General features: G+C 41.3%; 1 protein-coding gene across 1 annotated transcript; it reads right to left on the bottom strand.

Annotated features, from left to right (window-relative positions):
- Positions 1 to 1,271: 1,271 nt before the first annotated feature.
- On the bottom strand, positions 1,272 to 16,794 carry LOC129150490 (UDP-glucuronosyltransferase 2B31-like). Its single transcript, XM_054722177.1, has 7 exons — positions 16,788 to 16,794; positions 15,742 to 16,521; positions 8,435 to 8,511; positions 7,610 to 7,741; positions 4,348 to 4,435; positions 2,975 to 3,194; positions 1,272 to 1,594 (listed from the first exon to the last, which is right to left on the bottom strand). The coding sequence occupies exons 1-7, from the start codon at positions 16,792 to 16,794 to the stop codon at positions 1,315 to 1,317; spliced, it is 1,584 nt and encodes a 527-aa protein (XP_054578152.1). The 3' UTR covers positions 1,272 to 1,314.
- Between the last annotated feature and the right edge of the window lie 539 nt (positions 16,795 to 17,333).

The raw sequence follows: 17,333 nt of genomic DNA, 5'->3' as shown, positions 1-17,333 counted from the left end.
TGCCCCACACAACCTGCTTTTTCAGTTGTTTGGTCATCCCTAACTAACTCCCCTGCCAGCCTGGTCACCCCACGCAGCCTGCTTGTTCAGGTGTTTGGTCGTCCCTCACTAACCCCCTTGCTGGTCTAGTCGTAGGCAGCCATTTTGTGAGGGCGTGAGGGTTAATTTGCATATTACATCATAATTATATAGGATGAATGTCATAATTATAGATAGTTAGAAGTACTTGTGTCTGTAATCTTTTTAAAGCAATGGTCCTCAACCTTTCTAATGCTGCAACCCTTTAATACAGTTCCTCATGTTGTGGAGAACCCCCAACCATAAAATTATTTTTGTTGCTATTTCATAACTGTAATTTTACTACTGTTAATGAATTGTAATGTAAATATCTGTGTTTTCCGATGGTTTTAGGCTCTACAGCACCTAGAGGATCGCTATCAGGGTCGCCTAAGACCATCGGAAAACACAGATATTTACATTACGACTCATAACAATAGCAAAATTACAGTTATGAAGTAGCAACCAAAGTAATTTTATGGTGGGGGGTCACCACAACATGAGGAACTGTATTAAAGGGTCGTGGCATTAGAAAGGTTGAGAACCACTGTTTTAGAGGGCTGTGAGGGGAAGAGAATTAGCTACTGAAACCAATGTCTTTCATAAATAGCTCAGTTCACAATAGGAAGAGATTAGCTATTGTTATATATCTCAATCCACATAGGTTTTGATGATAAATTAACTTAAACTGGATGAAAGCAAATGACTTCCCTGTCTTTAAGTAAGATGTGATGCTGATGCTAGATGTACAGTAAAATAAAGGAGCATTGGTGGTCTCCCAAAATGAAGTAGGAGGATGAATCATTTTGCACAATTCTCACTTTTGAATAGCTTCTTTAGCAAAAGATAAAACTACAGAATTTTGCACCAAAATAATATTAAAATATTCTGAGTATTTGCAAAATAATATTAATATGGGAATAGACTACTTAATGTTCTTGTGTTCACGTGTAATGTTTGAAACACAGTTAAGCTAATTTTTTGGTATAACTTTGCAATTAGAATAACAAGTTTAAAAGTATATTTATATGGCTTTATTTTTGTTTTACTTTTTATAAGTCTTTATGTTTGGCATGACATATTTATAACTCTTTATCAGGTAGTCACTTGAAAACAAATTTTGATCTGAGAAGCTAAATTGTGAAAAGTAAGGTTGTCACCGGAGGTAGTGACCCTTACTTACAATGCAACTTCTGGTTGGAATAAAGTGGAGGAGTCCTATCTACCAGGCATATGAGCTTCAGGCCTCTGAAACAACTACTCTCTTTTATTCTTCTTTCCTGTTTTAAAAAGCTTCCGGCAACAAAACAGAACACATTTTGTGATGACAAATGTAGCAGTTGCCACACAGGCCAGCAGGAACCCTATCACATCCAAAGAGTGGTACTGGAACCAGCTGAGGTCATGGGCGGCTGGCCGAAGATGTTTGGCTCCTTTGTGGCGCATGACAAACTCGATCCAGAAGACTGTTCGATCCAGAGGCTTTACTGGCTGGTCATGTTGAATTCTTGATAATTTCATAGCATTCTCCTTATATCTAAAGGAGAAACACAAAGATACCAACATTGCAAGAAAGTTACTTTGCTTAAGCCAATAATTCCCATTCAAAGTTGCTTTTTATTTTTAATTAAAAAATATTTTTATTTACAGATCAGTATGGCTAAGTGGTTGAGCCTCGACCTATGAACCAGGAGTTCACCATTTGATTCTGAGTCAGGGCACATGCCCGGGTTGCTTGCTTGATCCCCAGTATGGGGTGTGCAGGAGGGAGCGGATCAGTGATTCTTTCTCTTTATTGATGTTTCTATCTCTCTCTCCCTCTCCTTTCCCCTCTGATATCAATAAAAATATATTTTAAAAACATTCACAAAAAGCACTATGACATGTGAAAGTAGCCAGTTCCAAAAGACCATATATTGTATGATTCTGTTATTATGAAATGTCCAGAAGGACTAATTTATAGAGACAGAAAGTTGATCAATGGTTGCTTGGGTGAGAGATATGGGAAGTGACTTCTAAGGCATATGATAGATTTTTAGGCAAAAATGCCTTAAATGTATATTATGGTTATAGTTTCATAACTCTGTAAACATACTACATATATTTGAATTATATAATTTTAACATGTGAATTTTATGGTATGTAAATAATATCTCATAAAATCTATTAAAATGATCAAAATAAAACTAGAGGCCTGATGCACAAAGATTCGTGCAAGAATAGGCCTTCCTTCCCCTGGCTGCCTGCACTGGCTTCTCTTGGTTACCAGGAACCGGGCTACTTCACTCCAGCTGTTGAGAGGTACCCAGGACCCTGGCTATTTTGCACCAGTCTCCACTGCCACCCACCAAGATCCGGGCTGCTTTGCTCTGGCCACCGCCAGGCATCTGGGATTGGGGCTGCTTTGCTCCAGCCATAGCCACCACCCACTGGACCGGGGCTGAGGAGGTCAATGCCACTTCACGGTGACTGGTTGTTTGGTCATTTTTGTCATAATGCCTCGTGGCCTTTTATTATTATGATAATAAGTTTTTGAATGTAAAGATATTTATAGTTTCAGAAATTTTAGATATTAAATTTATTTAGGTAAAGAATTTATGATTTTTCTTCTAGTTTATCACTCTTCCTTTTATGCATTTTATCATATTTAAAAAAAATGTGTCCATATAATTACCTACATAACTTTATATTATTGGAGGAGAAAATTGTTGCTTTAGATGGCTACCCATTAAATACATGGGGTTAATATGCAACTTTGAAGTAAATGTGTGGTCAAAAATAAAAGTAGATTTAATCTGGGTTAACTCATGTTAATAATGTTAAATTTAGCCTCTTAAAAATGTGATAAAACTAAGATACACTATTGACAAAATAATCTATATATAAATCCTATCTATAAAAAACATGTGATACTTACGAAGGGTCATTAATGACAGTCTTCAATGCATTGAGCAAATCTGCAGTAGACATGGTGTTCAAGTCCAATCTGACAGCTGCTCCCTTGCTCTTCATGTGAGCAATGTTATCAGGTTGATCCGCAAACACAGGAAGACCCACCATAGGGATCCCATGGTAGATCGCCTCATAGATGCCATTGGTTCCACCATGAGTTATAAAGGCTTTGGTTTTTGGATGGCCTAGGATTGGGTGAATTTCAGCAAATTGTGAATTATAAATCTTGGAAATAAAATGAGAGTTGTGCAATAAAGGCACTGACAGAGGCAATGTATTTAGTAACAGATTGATTTAAACATCAGACTGTATTAAAGTGTCTTTCAGAACTCATAGGAAGAGGCACCTAAGTCTGCTGGAGAGACAGTGAAGGCTAACAGAGAAGATAGGTGTGTTTCTTGTGTCTCAAAAATGAATATAAGTTGCCAGTGAACACATGGAAAGAGAATACTCTGGATTGAAAAAGTGTATGCAAAAAAAAAGAAAAAGTGGTGGTGCATGTTGAAATATAGTCTCTTAATAAAATGGTGAAGTCAGAGTGTGATATGTAGATGTCAAGGCAGCAGACAATGGGATGGTGGTGGCACAGGAATCAGAGGAAGGAAAAGCTACACATTATAATGAAATATGTTATTATGCCCTAGTTGGTTGGCTCAGTGAATAGAGTGGCAACCTATGAAATGAAGGTCCCGGGGTGGATTCTGGTCAAGGTCACATGCCTGGGTTGGGGGCTTGATCTCCAGTAGGGAACATGCAGGAGGCAGCCAATCAATAATTCTCTCTCATCATTGATGTTTCTATCTCTCTTTTCTTCTCCCTTCCTCTCTGACTTCAATAAAAAAAAAAAATTAAAAAGAAAAAATAGAAGAAGAAGAACTGGGACGCAGTTGGATAGTATTAAAAAGAAAGTGTTATTACTTCAGAAAGATATATTAAATTATTTTCCCAATGGAAAATGGAGAGTCACTGGCAATAAAAGGGAAGCTGATATTTTTCAGGAATGCCTGTACACCTTTACCGTGGATTATATGATTGGTGTAAGGAGAGAATTAGGAGGCAGAGTGACAATTAGGAAAAGGTTGAGATATTCTCTCTGAGAGGAATTACACATGAAATAAAAGATCTTTTGTTTGTGGCCATACGGAACATGGCTGTGTAAAATAAGATGCCACCTGTTATAGCTAATCCTTCTCCCCTAGGACTGGGAAATAAATATTGGGAAGTTCATTTTTATTTGTGAGGTTTTCAATAAGAAATATCCAATACATTTCTATCCTAGTGAACTGTTTATCATTCTGGTTGACTTGATTCTCATTTCAGGGTTTTCCAGAATCTTACCAAGAAGGTCATTCTGGGGGATCCATTTATAGAGCCGAGTATTTGGCCCTAAGGTATCTGGTTTTTTGCCATCATATCTCCATATAACCTGTTAGGGTAAATAAGGTAATGTATTTCTTGAGTCAAACTGCAGAGTTATATCATGATATAATACTAAGTAGGTTAAGAGTCATCTAGTTAAATCCCTGACATAGTACAGGTAAGGGAATGAGAACAAGACATGTTGATAATGAGAACCAATAAAACACTGATGTAAGAGGCATAAATACTTACATTGCGGGTTACTTATTTTTATATTCAGTCAGGTATGAGTGCAATCTTGATGTTTCCCATTTGGGGGTTAGACAAATGAGATGATCAATGACCAATTCAAGCATATAATATTTTTTAGGTAGTCATATAATTGTAGTGCAAAACACAGCAAATTAATAGTCTATGCATTTATTTTAATTAGTTATTATTCTAAATCTCATCATCCAGGTTAAATGTTAACTTGTATATTTCTTTTTGAATGATGGGGAAGTGGTTTACTAATATTCACTAATTTCATAAATTACCTTGGAGTTTTTTACATCTTTTGATTTACAAAATCAGTGCAATCAGCTACTTATGAGAATTGAATCATTCTGATATGTAAAAGTTTATTAATAATAATAAATAATATCTGCTTAATGAGTATGTTTAACTTCTTTTAGTTTTCTACTCATTAATCAGCACTTCCAAGTTTTAATTTTCACCTAAATCCAGTATTATCACTCTAACTAGGATTGAATATTTTCTTTTTTCTTCTTTCCCACCCCCACATTTTAGAATTTATTTATAAGGCAAATTGTATGTACTATTTATTTATTTATTTATTTATTTTTATTGATTATGGTATCACATAATTGTCCTCATCCCCCCCATTCCCACCCCAAATCCCTCCCATGTATGCCCCCACCCCCTTGTTGTCCATGACCACTGGTTAGGCTTATATGCATGCATACAAGTCCTTTGGTTGATCTCTCCCTTTTACTCCCACCCTCCCCTACCTTCCCTCTGAGGTTTGGCAGTCTGATCGATGCTTCCCTGTCTCCGGGTCTGTTTTTGTTCATCAGTTTATGTTGTTGATTATTTCCCCTAGTTGCGTGAGATCATGTGATACAAGAAATACACTTATAAGAACCGAAAATGAGACCAGCCATAATTGTTATGCTGAGAGGCAAATGAATCAGTCTGTAGGAAATTTTCTTAAAACATAGAAAGAAAAGCCATGGACACTTTATAAATAATAGTTTACCCGTTGAAAAGATGAAATATGATGATGACAGTAAATTTTTTTCATCTGATTGCTAATACTACAAAACATGCTACAATACATTGACAGCATTGATTAATATGGTTAGTTAATTATAAATGGCCAAGCAATTTCTAAGTCCACCAGTAAGCTGGATTCTAGTTTATAGTGGTTAACATCTTTTTGCTATGTGTTAAAGTTACTTCAAGTTCTCAGCAAATTTGCATAGGTGATAAAGAGAAAGCTACATTAGGAAACTAAAAGTAGCTCACTAAAAGCTACATTACGAAGCTAAAAGTAGTTCACTATTACCCAGAGCCTTCAAATGTACTTTATGTATTAGAATAATTCACTACCATAATTTATTGGGAAAGGGTAGCATCTGAACCTGGGCCACACTAGGCTTGTTTCTGGTTGACTCTTTTATATTCCCTCCCCCTGCTCCTCTGAAATCTGCTCCTCCTACTCCTCCTCTTCCTTCTTTTCCTCTCCCCCCTCCTCCATCACCATCATCATCATTATCATCATTATCAGTTATTATTCTGAGGGGTTGTTTTGAGGCCACATATTATAAAACACTGGGTCCCCTTGAGGGCTGAACCCACCTCCACCCTAACCCACCTCCACCCTTTCTTTTATGTCTTCCTGCTTCAGAATTTAGCAGGGCCCAGCCCACCAGGGAGGTTCTCTTTCCTTTCTACAGGCCTTTCTCTAATCATGGTGGCTGGCTTAGGTACCTGGATGCAGCTTGGTGAGCCCTGGACATCCTTACTCTGAATATCACCTTGCAACACTGTATAGTCCTAATCCAAAATCCAGGGAAAGTAGGAGAGGCCTGGATTACCTGGCAAGTCTAAACTTTATGATGCCTTTCAGACTGTTATCATTCCCTGTTTAATGTTAAAATTTAACTCCAATCTGAGAACATCTGTAGTGTGTACAGTACTCTAGGAATCCTGCAAGAAAATGAAGCAAATGACAGGATAGGATTTGGTGATATCTGTTCCTGCCCTATAATCCTATGTAATAAAATCCTAATATGCAAATCGACTAACAGGTGGAATGACCGGTTGCTATGGCACGCACTGACAACCAGGGGAATTCGACCAGCAGCAGTGTTGGTGACAGGGCTGGCCAGCGGCTGTGCCATGCCACCAGTCAAGGCGGGTGCCAGAGGTGGCCCCCCGATCGCCCTGCCCGCTGGTCACCCCACAGATGGCCCTGATTGCTGGCCAGGCCTAGTGACCCTACCCTATATATTGGGGACAGTCTCTTAGATTTAAAAATTAAAAATGGCATAGCTATTCTAACACTGATAAAACAGGATGATGCAGCAATGACATGCATGGACTCTGACTTGCACATTTTGTGGTCAGCCCTGATTCTGACACATATAACTGTGTGACAAAGCCAATTACTTAACTTCTCTCTGCCTCAGTTTTTCCACCCATAAGATGGGGAAAATGGTATACTGCCTCAGAAGGATCATGTTATGCACTACTTTTTATAATCAGGTCAAAAAATGTAGCTGCCTATATAACAGTAAGATGCCTTTCACCTGTATGAAAGTATGATCACTGGTACATGCAGTGGCCCCAATTTCAAGAGGGATGTCTGACTGTTGGTGTAGGTCCAACATGCATGCGGGATCCCAGATTGCAAGAGGACACAGGCCAGGCTGAGGCACCCCCACCCCCCGTGCACGAATTTCGTGCACCAGACCTTTAGTACTATTATAATACCAAACTTCACACTGTACTTTTGATATATACTTCTTTGTGACCAGAATGAAATACCATATTGCCCATCAAAAACAACCTCTGTACTACTTTAGCAGCTGACATGTGTATTTTGTTTTTCAAATTGGTATCTAAGATCATTGAAGCTCTTTTAATACTTTACCTTCCATGTAGACATTTCTTAATCAGACACTTTACAGAGTTTAACACACTCATTAGCTTTCTGCTCTAAGGTAGTTTATCTAACCTTTTGTGGAACCTGGGCAAGGGCTGATGCAATCACATTGGCTCTTTCTTCTGTCATGTTAGTGACCATCGACCCCAGGGAAAACACCACAATACCATTTTCTCCAGAGCTCTGGGCAAACTCTTCTATTTCCTGTGAAGGAAGAATTTTTTTCCATTACAAAAGACAATAGCATAGTGAACACTATTGAAATAATTGCTTCAAAAAGCCAAAGAGAAAATTATGTATTATAAGAAGTTATTAGTATAGTTAGGCAGCAGGAAGGAGGATGATCAAATATGAGATGGATTGACTCCATAAAAGAAGCCATAGGCATGAGTCTAAAAGAGTTGAGAGGGCTGTTAAATGTAGGATTTTGTGGACATCACTCATTCATGAAGTCCTCAGGAGTCAGAGCTGACTCACAGCACATAATACATTGTGTGTATTGATTGTTTATTGATTTATCTATCAATGGCCCTCGGGTTGATTTTATCTTTTGGCTCTTGTGAATAGTGTTACGAATATGATTCTATTGTCACTGTTTTCGAATATACCCATAAGTTCTATTGCTGGGTCAAATGATAATTGTTTTTATTTTTTTGAGGAACCTTCATTCTCTTATTATCAGTGGCTGTTTTGAAGAGACCTAATCTCTCTCAGTTCCTTTGGAGTATACAATTGATGAGCTTGAAATCCCTTACTACATACTAGTGGCCAGGTGCATGGATTCATGCACATTGAAAGGAAATTAATTAGAAGGTGGCTGGTGGGGCGGGACTGGGCGAGATTGGCCAGACACGTCCTGGAGCCAACCCCCCAGCATCCTCCTCCATCCGGTCACACCTGAGGCAGGTCTTTGGCTTGAAGCGTGTCTGCAGTGAGCCGGGATCCCTCCGGCTGTCTGGGTCCCTCGGCCTGGCCTGCGGGGATCAAGCTGAAACATCCACTAAGGGGTCCTAAAGTGCAAGAGGGCACTCTGTAAAGTTGCTGTCATACAAGGTGTGGAATGCAAACACAACTGTGCAGTAAACCAGATTTGCGGCTGACAGTGCCCCAGCAATAAAAAACCCCACAGCCGAAGGTGGAATCAGCCTCCCTCCTCTCTGGTTCTGGGATGTGCCACCTGAGAACCACTGCTGCAAAGTCATTGCAGGTTGGCATCTCCTGTGTTGAGCATCTGCCCCTGGTGGTTTGTGCGCGTCATACCTACTGACCAGTCAGGTGGTCAGATGAACGCTTAGACTTTTATATATATAGATTACATAGGTACTTGTGTAAATGTGTGTCTGTGTGTCTGTGTGTGTTTGGGAGGTGTATAAGGAAGAAATGAAATAGAGCCCATACACAGTATTGAAGAGACTTTTAGAGACTCTTCATTTATAATGTTATCAATAAATAATATATATTCTTATAATGAGGCTACACAACAATATCTTGACTCACCTTTATTTCTTTATTGTAGTTGTACTAAATTATTTGTGTCTATGCTTGTCAGGTTTTCTGGAGAATTATTTTAGTATATTCATTAGTATTTTATCTTTGACTATGAAAACTAAGAAAAAGTTCATTATGATTAGAATGACTGTTTATCTTTTATCATCTCTATAATAATTTATAGCTCATCTTAACTTTTGTCAGATTCTCCCAAGCTTTCCCTACTAAGCATTACAAATTTTATCAAAATGTAGTTGGCATACTATATTATATTTGTGTCAGGTGTATAACATAGTAATTTGACATTTATATACTTTCCTCTGTGATAAGTCTAGTAACCATCTCACTGCACAAAGTTATAGTAAGTATTATTGACTATATTCCTTATGCTGTACATTAAATTCCTGTGATTATTTCATAACTATAAGTATGTGCCTCTTATTCCGCTTCCCCTTTTTCTCCATTCCCACCCTCCTCCCCTCTGGCAACCATCATAATATATAAAAAGTCAGCAGCTTTCATGATCAAAACAACTGGATGGATGACTGAACAGCAGGCTGTCATACAGGCTGGCGGGGGGGGGGGGGAAGTTGGGGTGACCAGGCTGGCATGGGGGCTGTGAGGGGTGACCCGTGTGGCAGAGTTGCTGTTGGGGGTGACCAGGCTAGCAGGAGGGGCATTTAGAGGCGACCAGGCCAGCAGAGGGGGAAGTTGGAGGCAACCAGGCTGGCAAGGGGTGGGGCAGTAATAGGTGACCAGTTTGGCAGGGGTTGGGGTTAGGGACTATCAGGTTGGCAGGCAGAGGCAGTTAGGTTGATTAGGCTGGCAGGGGGGCAGTTAGGGGCCATCAGGCAGGCAGGCAGGTGATCAGTTAGGAGCCAGCAGTCCTGGATTGTGAGAGGGTTTTTCCACTGCCAGTTTAGGCCCAATCCCCGGGATTGGATATAAACCTGCAGTCAGACATTCCCCGAGGGGTCCCGAATTGGAGAGGGTGCAGGTTGGGCTGAAGGGACCCCACCCCATGCACAAATTTCATGCACTGGGCCTCTAGTTCTATATAATAAAAGGGTAATGTGCAAATTGATCGAGCCGTTGCTATGATGCGCACTTACAACCATGGGGCAGACACTCAATGCAAGAGCTGCCCCTGGTGGTCAGTGCACTCCCACAGGGGGAGCAATGCCTAGCTAGAAGCCCTAAGGTGGGCTAATGGCTTGCGAGCACAGCAACAGTGGCGGGAGCCTCTGTGCATTTGTGGCAGCTCTAAGATGTCCAACTGCTGGCTTTGTCGGATATCTGCCGAGATCTCCCGGACTGGGAGAGGGCACAGGCCTGGGTGAGGGACACTGCCAAGTGCATGAATTTCATAAACTGAGCCTCTAGTTAGTTTATAAATTGTATCTATAAGTCTGTTTCTTGTTGTTGTTGTTTTTTTTTTTAGGTTATATATATAAGTAAAATCATATAGTATTTGTCTTTTTCTGCCTGATTTATTTAACTTAACATAATACCCTCTAGGTCCTTCCATGTTGTTGAATTTAGCAAGATGTGATCCTTTGATATTGGTGAGTAATTTTTCATGGTGTGTATAGACCAAATGCATATTACCTATTTATCTGTTGATTGTCACCAAGGTTGATTTCATATCTTGGCTATTGTAGTTAATGTTGTAATGAACATGGGGGTGTATATATCTTTTCAAATTAGTGTTTTTGTTTACTTCTGATAAATACTCAGAAGTGGAATTGCTGGGTTGTATGCTATTCTATTGTTAATTTTTTGAGGAATCTCCACACTGTTTTCCATAGTGGCTCCACTAATTTACAAATTTGCTCCATGCACAGGAGTACTCTTTTCTCTACCCTCTTGACAACACTTTTTATTTGTTGAGTGATTTCTGGATATTTACTTTGTTTTCTGCTACTTTACTTACTTCATTTATCAGTTCTAGTAGTTTATGTGTGGAATCTTAGGGTTCTTTATATACAGTATCATGTCATCTGCAAATGGTGACAATTTCACTTCTTCATTTCCAATATAAATGCCATTTCTTTCTATTTCTTCTCTGATTGCTCTAGCTAAGCCTTTAAATACTCTCATACCTAATAATAGACAAACATGTAAATAGACCATACCTCTGCTATGCCCACAGCCAATCAGAGTGAGTATGCAAAATAACCCAATAAAGATGGAGGTTAATTTGCATACGTAGGCGCCCAGCAGCCTGAGTCCTGGGAACTTTCTCAGCACCCAGGTCACTCCGAGGTAGGGCCCCCGTGGGTCCTGAGCAACCGGGGAAGGGCCTGAGCCAGGGGCCTCCTGCATAGAGGTGGAGCTGGGCAATTAGAGGGAGCTGGGGGCCCCCTGCCCAAGCCCCAAGACCTGGCCAGAGGCTTGGGGCCTGGCCAGGTGTGGTGTCCGCAATTGGAGGGAGCTGGGGGACCCCTGCCCAGGCCTAAGGCTTTGGCCAGCGGCTTGAGGTCTGGACAGGGGCAGAGCTGGAGATCGGAGTGAGCTGGGGGTCCCCTGCCCAGGCCCTGAGGCTTTAGGTTTTGGCAGGACCGGAGCCCGAGATCAGAGGTAATAGGTGTGAACTACAGAGGAAACACCTTTTCTGACCGCTCATTGGCTAAGCTCTCTGTATGCCACTGGTAATCTTCTTAGAAAATTGGGTATAAGAATCCTAAAAGGTGATCTAGTGTTTTTCCACCACACTCCTGGAGAAAAAAATGAAGGTCCGCTGCTGGAGGGCTAAGAACGTTCCTATCCTGCCCTAGCCAGTTTGGCTCAGTGGACAATGCCTTGGCTTGCCGATCACATGGTCTGGGTTCGATTCTGATCAAGGTTATGTAACTAGGTTGCAGGCTCCTCCCTGGCTGGGGCCCAGGTCAGGGCTCATGCAGGAGGCAACTAAAGTGTTCCTCTCACTTTGATGTTTCTCTCGGTCTTTCCCTTTCTCTTCCACATTCTCTAAAAATCAATGGAAACATATCCTCAGGTGAGGATAAAAAAAAAAAAAGAGAGAAAGAAATGTCATATCCTATGAAAGACACATCTTGAAAATGCCTAAAGAAAGTTGTCATTTTTTCATGGTGAAGGACTGGAGTCCGTGTTGTTGAAAACACCTTGGTGGCTGTGATGACTGGCAGTGGCTGCAGCAGCGGGGTGATGGGGCTGGTGCCTTCCCCTGATCAGCCTGGTCACCTCAGTAGGACATCCCCTGAGGGCTCCCAGTATGTGAGAGGGGGCAGGCTCGGCTGAGGGACCTCCCCCCCACCCCCGCCAATGTACGAATTTCACGCCTCGGGCCCCTTGTATTAAATAAAGGTGGCAATCGTGTGCATCACTGTGTTGCTTTTGATTGCAGAAGAAAAGCTTTTAGCTTTGCACCATTACATACAATATTAGCTGTGGATTTTATTGGTCATATATGCTCTTTATTATGTTGACCTTTTGTTCTCTCTGTACCCACTTTGTTGAGAGTTTTTATAATGAATGGATGCTGGATTTGTCAAATACTATTTTTCTGTATCTATTGAGATGATCACATGATTATATCCTTGGTTTTGTTGATGTTGTCTATCACATTGATTTTTTGTGTGGATATGGAACCATCCTTGCATTGCTAGAATACATTCCACTTGAGCATCTTGTATAGTCCTTTAATATACTGTTGAATTCAGTTTTCTAATATTTTGTTGAAAATATTCACATCTATTTTATCAGAGATATGTACTGTCTTGTGATTTTTTTTGGTATTGTCTTTGGTTTTGGTATCATGGTACTGCTGACTGCTTTCATAGAATGAGTTTGGGAGTGTTATTTCCTTTTCAATATTTCTGCACTAATTTGAGAAGAATAGGTATGTATTGTTTGGTGGAATTAAATGTTCAGTAGAATTTCCTTGTGAAATCATCTGGTCCTGAACTTTTATTTACTGGGAGTTGTTGTTTTTTGTAACTACTATTTCAATTTTCTTGCTAGTAATTGATATGTTCAGTTTTTATGCTTCTTCCTGGTTCATTCATTGAAGGTTGTATGTTTCTTGTATAGCTCTTGCTGTGGAGATTTCTTCTATTCTTTCATTTGGGGCCTGTTCCTTTGTCTCCCTATATTTGCTGCCTCTTTGTGTTTGTTTCTGTGCATTAGATCAGTTTGTTATAAGTCCAAGTCTTCTGTACTTCCTCATTTGTTTTACTGTCCATGCTTATTTCTAAGAATTAGATGAAACAACCCCCTCTGCTGAACCTGATGGAGTGGGTTTGTGTAGGAACGATCTTTGTGTATTCTGTGTGTGCTGTGTGGCTTTGGCAGGCTGGCTGGAATTGAAGTGGTTTTTTGAGGTACCAGGGGATTCCTGGCATGCAGGCTAGCCACAGTTGAGGCAAACATGGGCCAATTTTCCCAGCGTGCCCTGCTCTGTGGTACCATGGTAGGTCGTATGGCTGGGTTAGGAGTAGCCAGTGACATATGGCTGTAGCACTGCCATGCAGTTGTCTGTCTGAGCCAGGGGGTGGGAGGAAGTTGGGTGAGCAGACTATGGCACTCTATGGTACCCTTGCAGGTGAGCTACAGCACTTGAATTGAATTCTTGCCCATGCTATTAGTGGAAAGAGAATGTAAACATTGGCACTCAGGCACCTCCAATCCCAAAGTGTTTCCACAGAGTCTGGAGAGTTCTCGCAGTTTCTCAACCTTTTCTATGCAGTTTCTCTCTTATTTCTTGTGCAGAAGCTGTTCAGTCAACCCTCTGCTGTTTTCCAGGAGGAAATGCTCTTCATGTAGCTGTGTATTCTGATTGTTCAAGGGAAGGTGTCAGTTCAGGGTCTTCCGATGATGAAATCTTGGACCTCTTTCCCTAAATCACTTCTTACATGCTGGAGAATTACTATAATTCATTAGTCTGGTATTATTGTCCAGAATTTCCATGAAATAACCTTAAGATTTTTATTGATAATACAGAATTATCCTTATATAGTAACTTACTTGTGTACATGTTTCTGAATGTTTGTGTATGACACCTTTTGCTCTGAAATCATATTGTAAAATGGAAGTTCTAGTAGAATATACTACGTGTACCTGGCTGTGAGGGGCTCTCGTGATCACCTTGCTATATCTCCCAGGGAGCACCTGCCCCCCAGTGGGAGAGGTACAACTGGGCTCTCTGCACCAAAGATCTGGTCACCCTCTTGAGTAACTCAGTTTGATGTATTTAAAGTTGCTATGGCGAAGTCATGTTCAGAATTTTTTCAGAATTATTCTGTTGTGGTCCCTGATTTTTTATCAGTTTTCAAATTTTACTACTTTTAGTACTATAAAAATTCCTGATTACTCAGTGTACTTTCTAGCTCCCACCCCAAAATGTGTAAGGAACCAAAATTTCATATCTGGTCCAAATTTCATACTCATCTATCCACCCTCACTCGCTTTGTTGATTTTTCTGTTTTAAATAGTTTACTTGTTGTTTTTCCTCTGAAAAATCAAGACATAACCCTTCTAACATAAAAAAGTTTACTTTCTCATTCGAATCCTTGCTTCAAACTTATGTATAAAAAGTGAGATATAATCCTATAAAATAAAAGCCTAATATGCTGCCTGTCCGAAAGTTCATTTGACTGTTGGACCAGTTGCTATGACATACTCTGACCACCAGGAGTTGATGCTCAGACGAGTAGGTTAGCTTGTTGCTGTGGTCCAGCCAATTGGGACTGGGAAAGATGGGCCTGAGATGCCCTGGAGTTCTCCCATGGTCCCTCCCCTGCCATCCAACCTCCCAAACATCCCTCCCCAGCAGGAAGGCCTCAATCGGCCCTGATCAGAACTGGCCAAGAAGGGCCGGACACACCCTAAAGCCCTCCCGTGGTCCCTCACTGGCCCTAATCATGAACTGGTGGGGGTACTTTGGCCTGGAAGGCGCCCTCTCACAATCTGGGACCCTTGGGGGATGTTAGAGAGCCAGATTCAGCCCGATCCCTGCAGGCTTGGCTGAGGGACCCCACTGGTGCATGAATCCATGTACCAGACCTCTAGTTGATATACAACATTCTGTAGGTTTAAGGTGTACAGTGCATTGAGTTGATTCATTTAAATATTGCTAGAGGCCAGGTGCATGGATTTGTGCTCTGGTAGGGTTTCTCAGCCTGGCCGGTGCTCTTTCACAAACTTGGACCCGTTGCGAAATATTGGACTGCCAGTTTTGGCCCAATCCCCACAGGCCCTTAGGGGTGTGGTAGTTCACAAAGTGGCAGACGGCCAGGGTGGAGCCCGAGCTGTGCTGCTGCCACTCTCAATCTGTCCCCGCTGTATCTGCTGCCTCCATGGCCCTGTAGTGCTGCTGCAGAGGTAGGAGAGGCTAACACTGGCACAGCTGTGCTCGCCAGCTGTGAACCAGGTTTCTGGTTCCTGTTGGTCAGCTGAGCGGCTCTCCTGCTGTGGGAGGACACTGACCACCAGGGGCAGATCCTGCATTGAGCATCTGCCGCCTGGTTGTGAGTAGCTTAGGCTTTTATATATATAGATAATATGGTATTACCTAATATTAGAGAACATTTCTATTTAGGTCACATAATTATCTATGTGTGTGATGAGAACATTTGAGACCTAATATGTAGAAACTTTCAAGTATATAAAGAGTATTGTAGGCTACAATCACCATACCTCCAAAACTTAATCATCTTCGAGTTGCAATTCTGTACCCTTGACCAACTTCTTCTTACCCACTAATCTCCCTTTCACCAGTCCATGGTAATCACCATTATGTGATTCGCTGTAAAGCTGATCCCAATTCTCACTAAATGTTTGGAACCAGAAGTCAAAATAAAGTACGTAAATCATATTTTTTACTCGCTCCATGAATGTCATATGATCACTTAATTCTGACAAGATATCAGGTACGTAGAATGGAGGGAATGGGAGTCCTCCACTGTACTTTTCAATGGTATAGCCCGGAGAGAAGCGGAGACTGTACACAAAAGGTATTTTAAGTAGCTCAGCCAGCAGCTCACCACAGGGTCCAATGGCATCTGCAAGAATGATGTCAAACCTTGATTCCTGTAGTTTGGTCATAAGTTTCTTGTTCAAAACTACATCTTTACAGAGTGTGTGAATAACATCAGTATATTTAAGACTGAGATCTTGCATTAGTGAAAAATAAGCCCAAAATGTATCTTTTGGCATATATGTCCACTTAGAGATCATCTGGATGAAAAGACCCTCAAAATCATCTTTTGTTAAAGATGTAGGAAAAATCTCAAATTGAATAGCAGTTGGTTTATTGGGATCAACAAGAATTGAGGCTGAAGATGTCAGAACAGTCACTTCGTGACCTCTCTGGACAAGTGCATCCAGGATTGTCCTCATGTTGATCCAATGGCTGTATTCTGTGGGCCACACCAGCAACTTCCCACAGCTCCCAGGGCTGAAGTGACAACTCAGCTGTAGCAGCAGCAGAACTGAAACCCACTTCCTAGGCAACCTGGCGGTACACAGGTTTCTTTCTTTTTTTTTTTTTTTTAATATATTTTATTGATTTTTTTACAGAGAGGAAGAGAGAGGGACAGAGAGTTAGAAACATCGATGAGAGAGAAACATCGATCAGCTGCCTCTTGCACACCCCCTACTGGGGATGTGCCCGCAACCAAGGTACATGCCCTTGACCGGAATCGAACCTGGGACCCTTTAGTCTGCAGGCCGATGCTCTATGCACTGAGCCAAACCGGTTTTGGCCACAGGCTTCTTTTCAAATGGCTGATCCGGTTCCCACGGCTCATGCTTATGTCCAAAGGGAAATCAATCAGGAAGTTAAAATATAACACACACAGCCAAAGTAAATACATTTAATGAACAATCAAAGCATTTTTTGGCAAGTCAGAACATTATAAAGTAATGACCTTATTTTTAATACAAATCTGTGTAATATCTCAAAGTGCTATCATCCTGCTGAATCAACTTTACAGTTTTCCTGTTATTTGTAATTTATTATAGACTAGAGGCCGGGTGCACAAAATTATTGCACAGCGTGTGTGTGTGTGTGTGTGTGTGTGTGTGTGTGTGTGTGTGTGTGTATTTGCCCTCTGCCCAGCCTGCATCCTCTCCAATCTGGGACACCTCAGGGGATGTCTGACTGCCAATTTAGGCCTGATCCCAGGTATCGGGGCTACTCCTGAAGTCGAACATCATTCTCATAATCCTGGACTGCTGGCTCCTTATTGCTCACCTGCCTGCCTGGTCACCCCTATCTGCCCCCACTGCCCCACCCCTGCTGGCCTGTCTCCCCCAACTGCCCCCTTCTTTCCTTTTGTTGGCCTGG

This window comes from Eptesicus fuscus, chromosome 2 (assembly GCF_027574615.1).
Source record: "Eptesicus fuscus isolate TK198812 chromosome 2, DD_ASM_mEF_20220401, whole genome shotgun sequence".
NCBI classification, from domain to species: Eukaryota; Metazoa; Chordata; class Mammalia; order Chiroptera; family Vespertilionidae; genus Eptesicus; species Eptesicus fuscus.
Note: the sequence above shows the minus strand (reverse complement) of the source record. Positions and strands in the feature narration are given on the sequence as shown.

Bases quoted from the DNA above. Each gene is read 5' to 3' on its own strand.
- LOC129150490 (XM_054722177.1), bottom strand. The intron at 3,195-4,347 runs GTAAGATTCTGG...ACCCAATCCTAG, and splicing joins CCCCCAGAATGACCTTCTTG to GCCATCCAAAAACCAAAGCC. The intron at 1,595-2,974 runs GTAAGTATCACA...TTTCTCCTTTAG, and splicing joins ACTGTCATTAATGACCCTTC to ATATAAGGAGAATGCTATGA.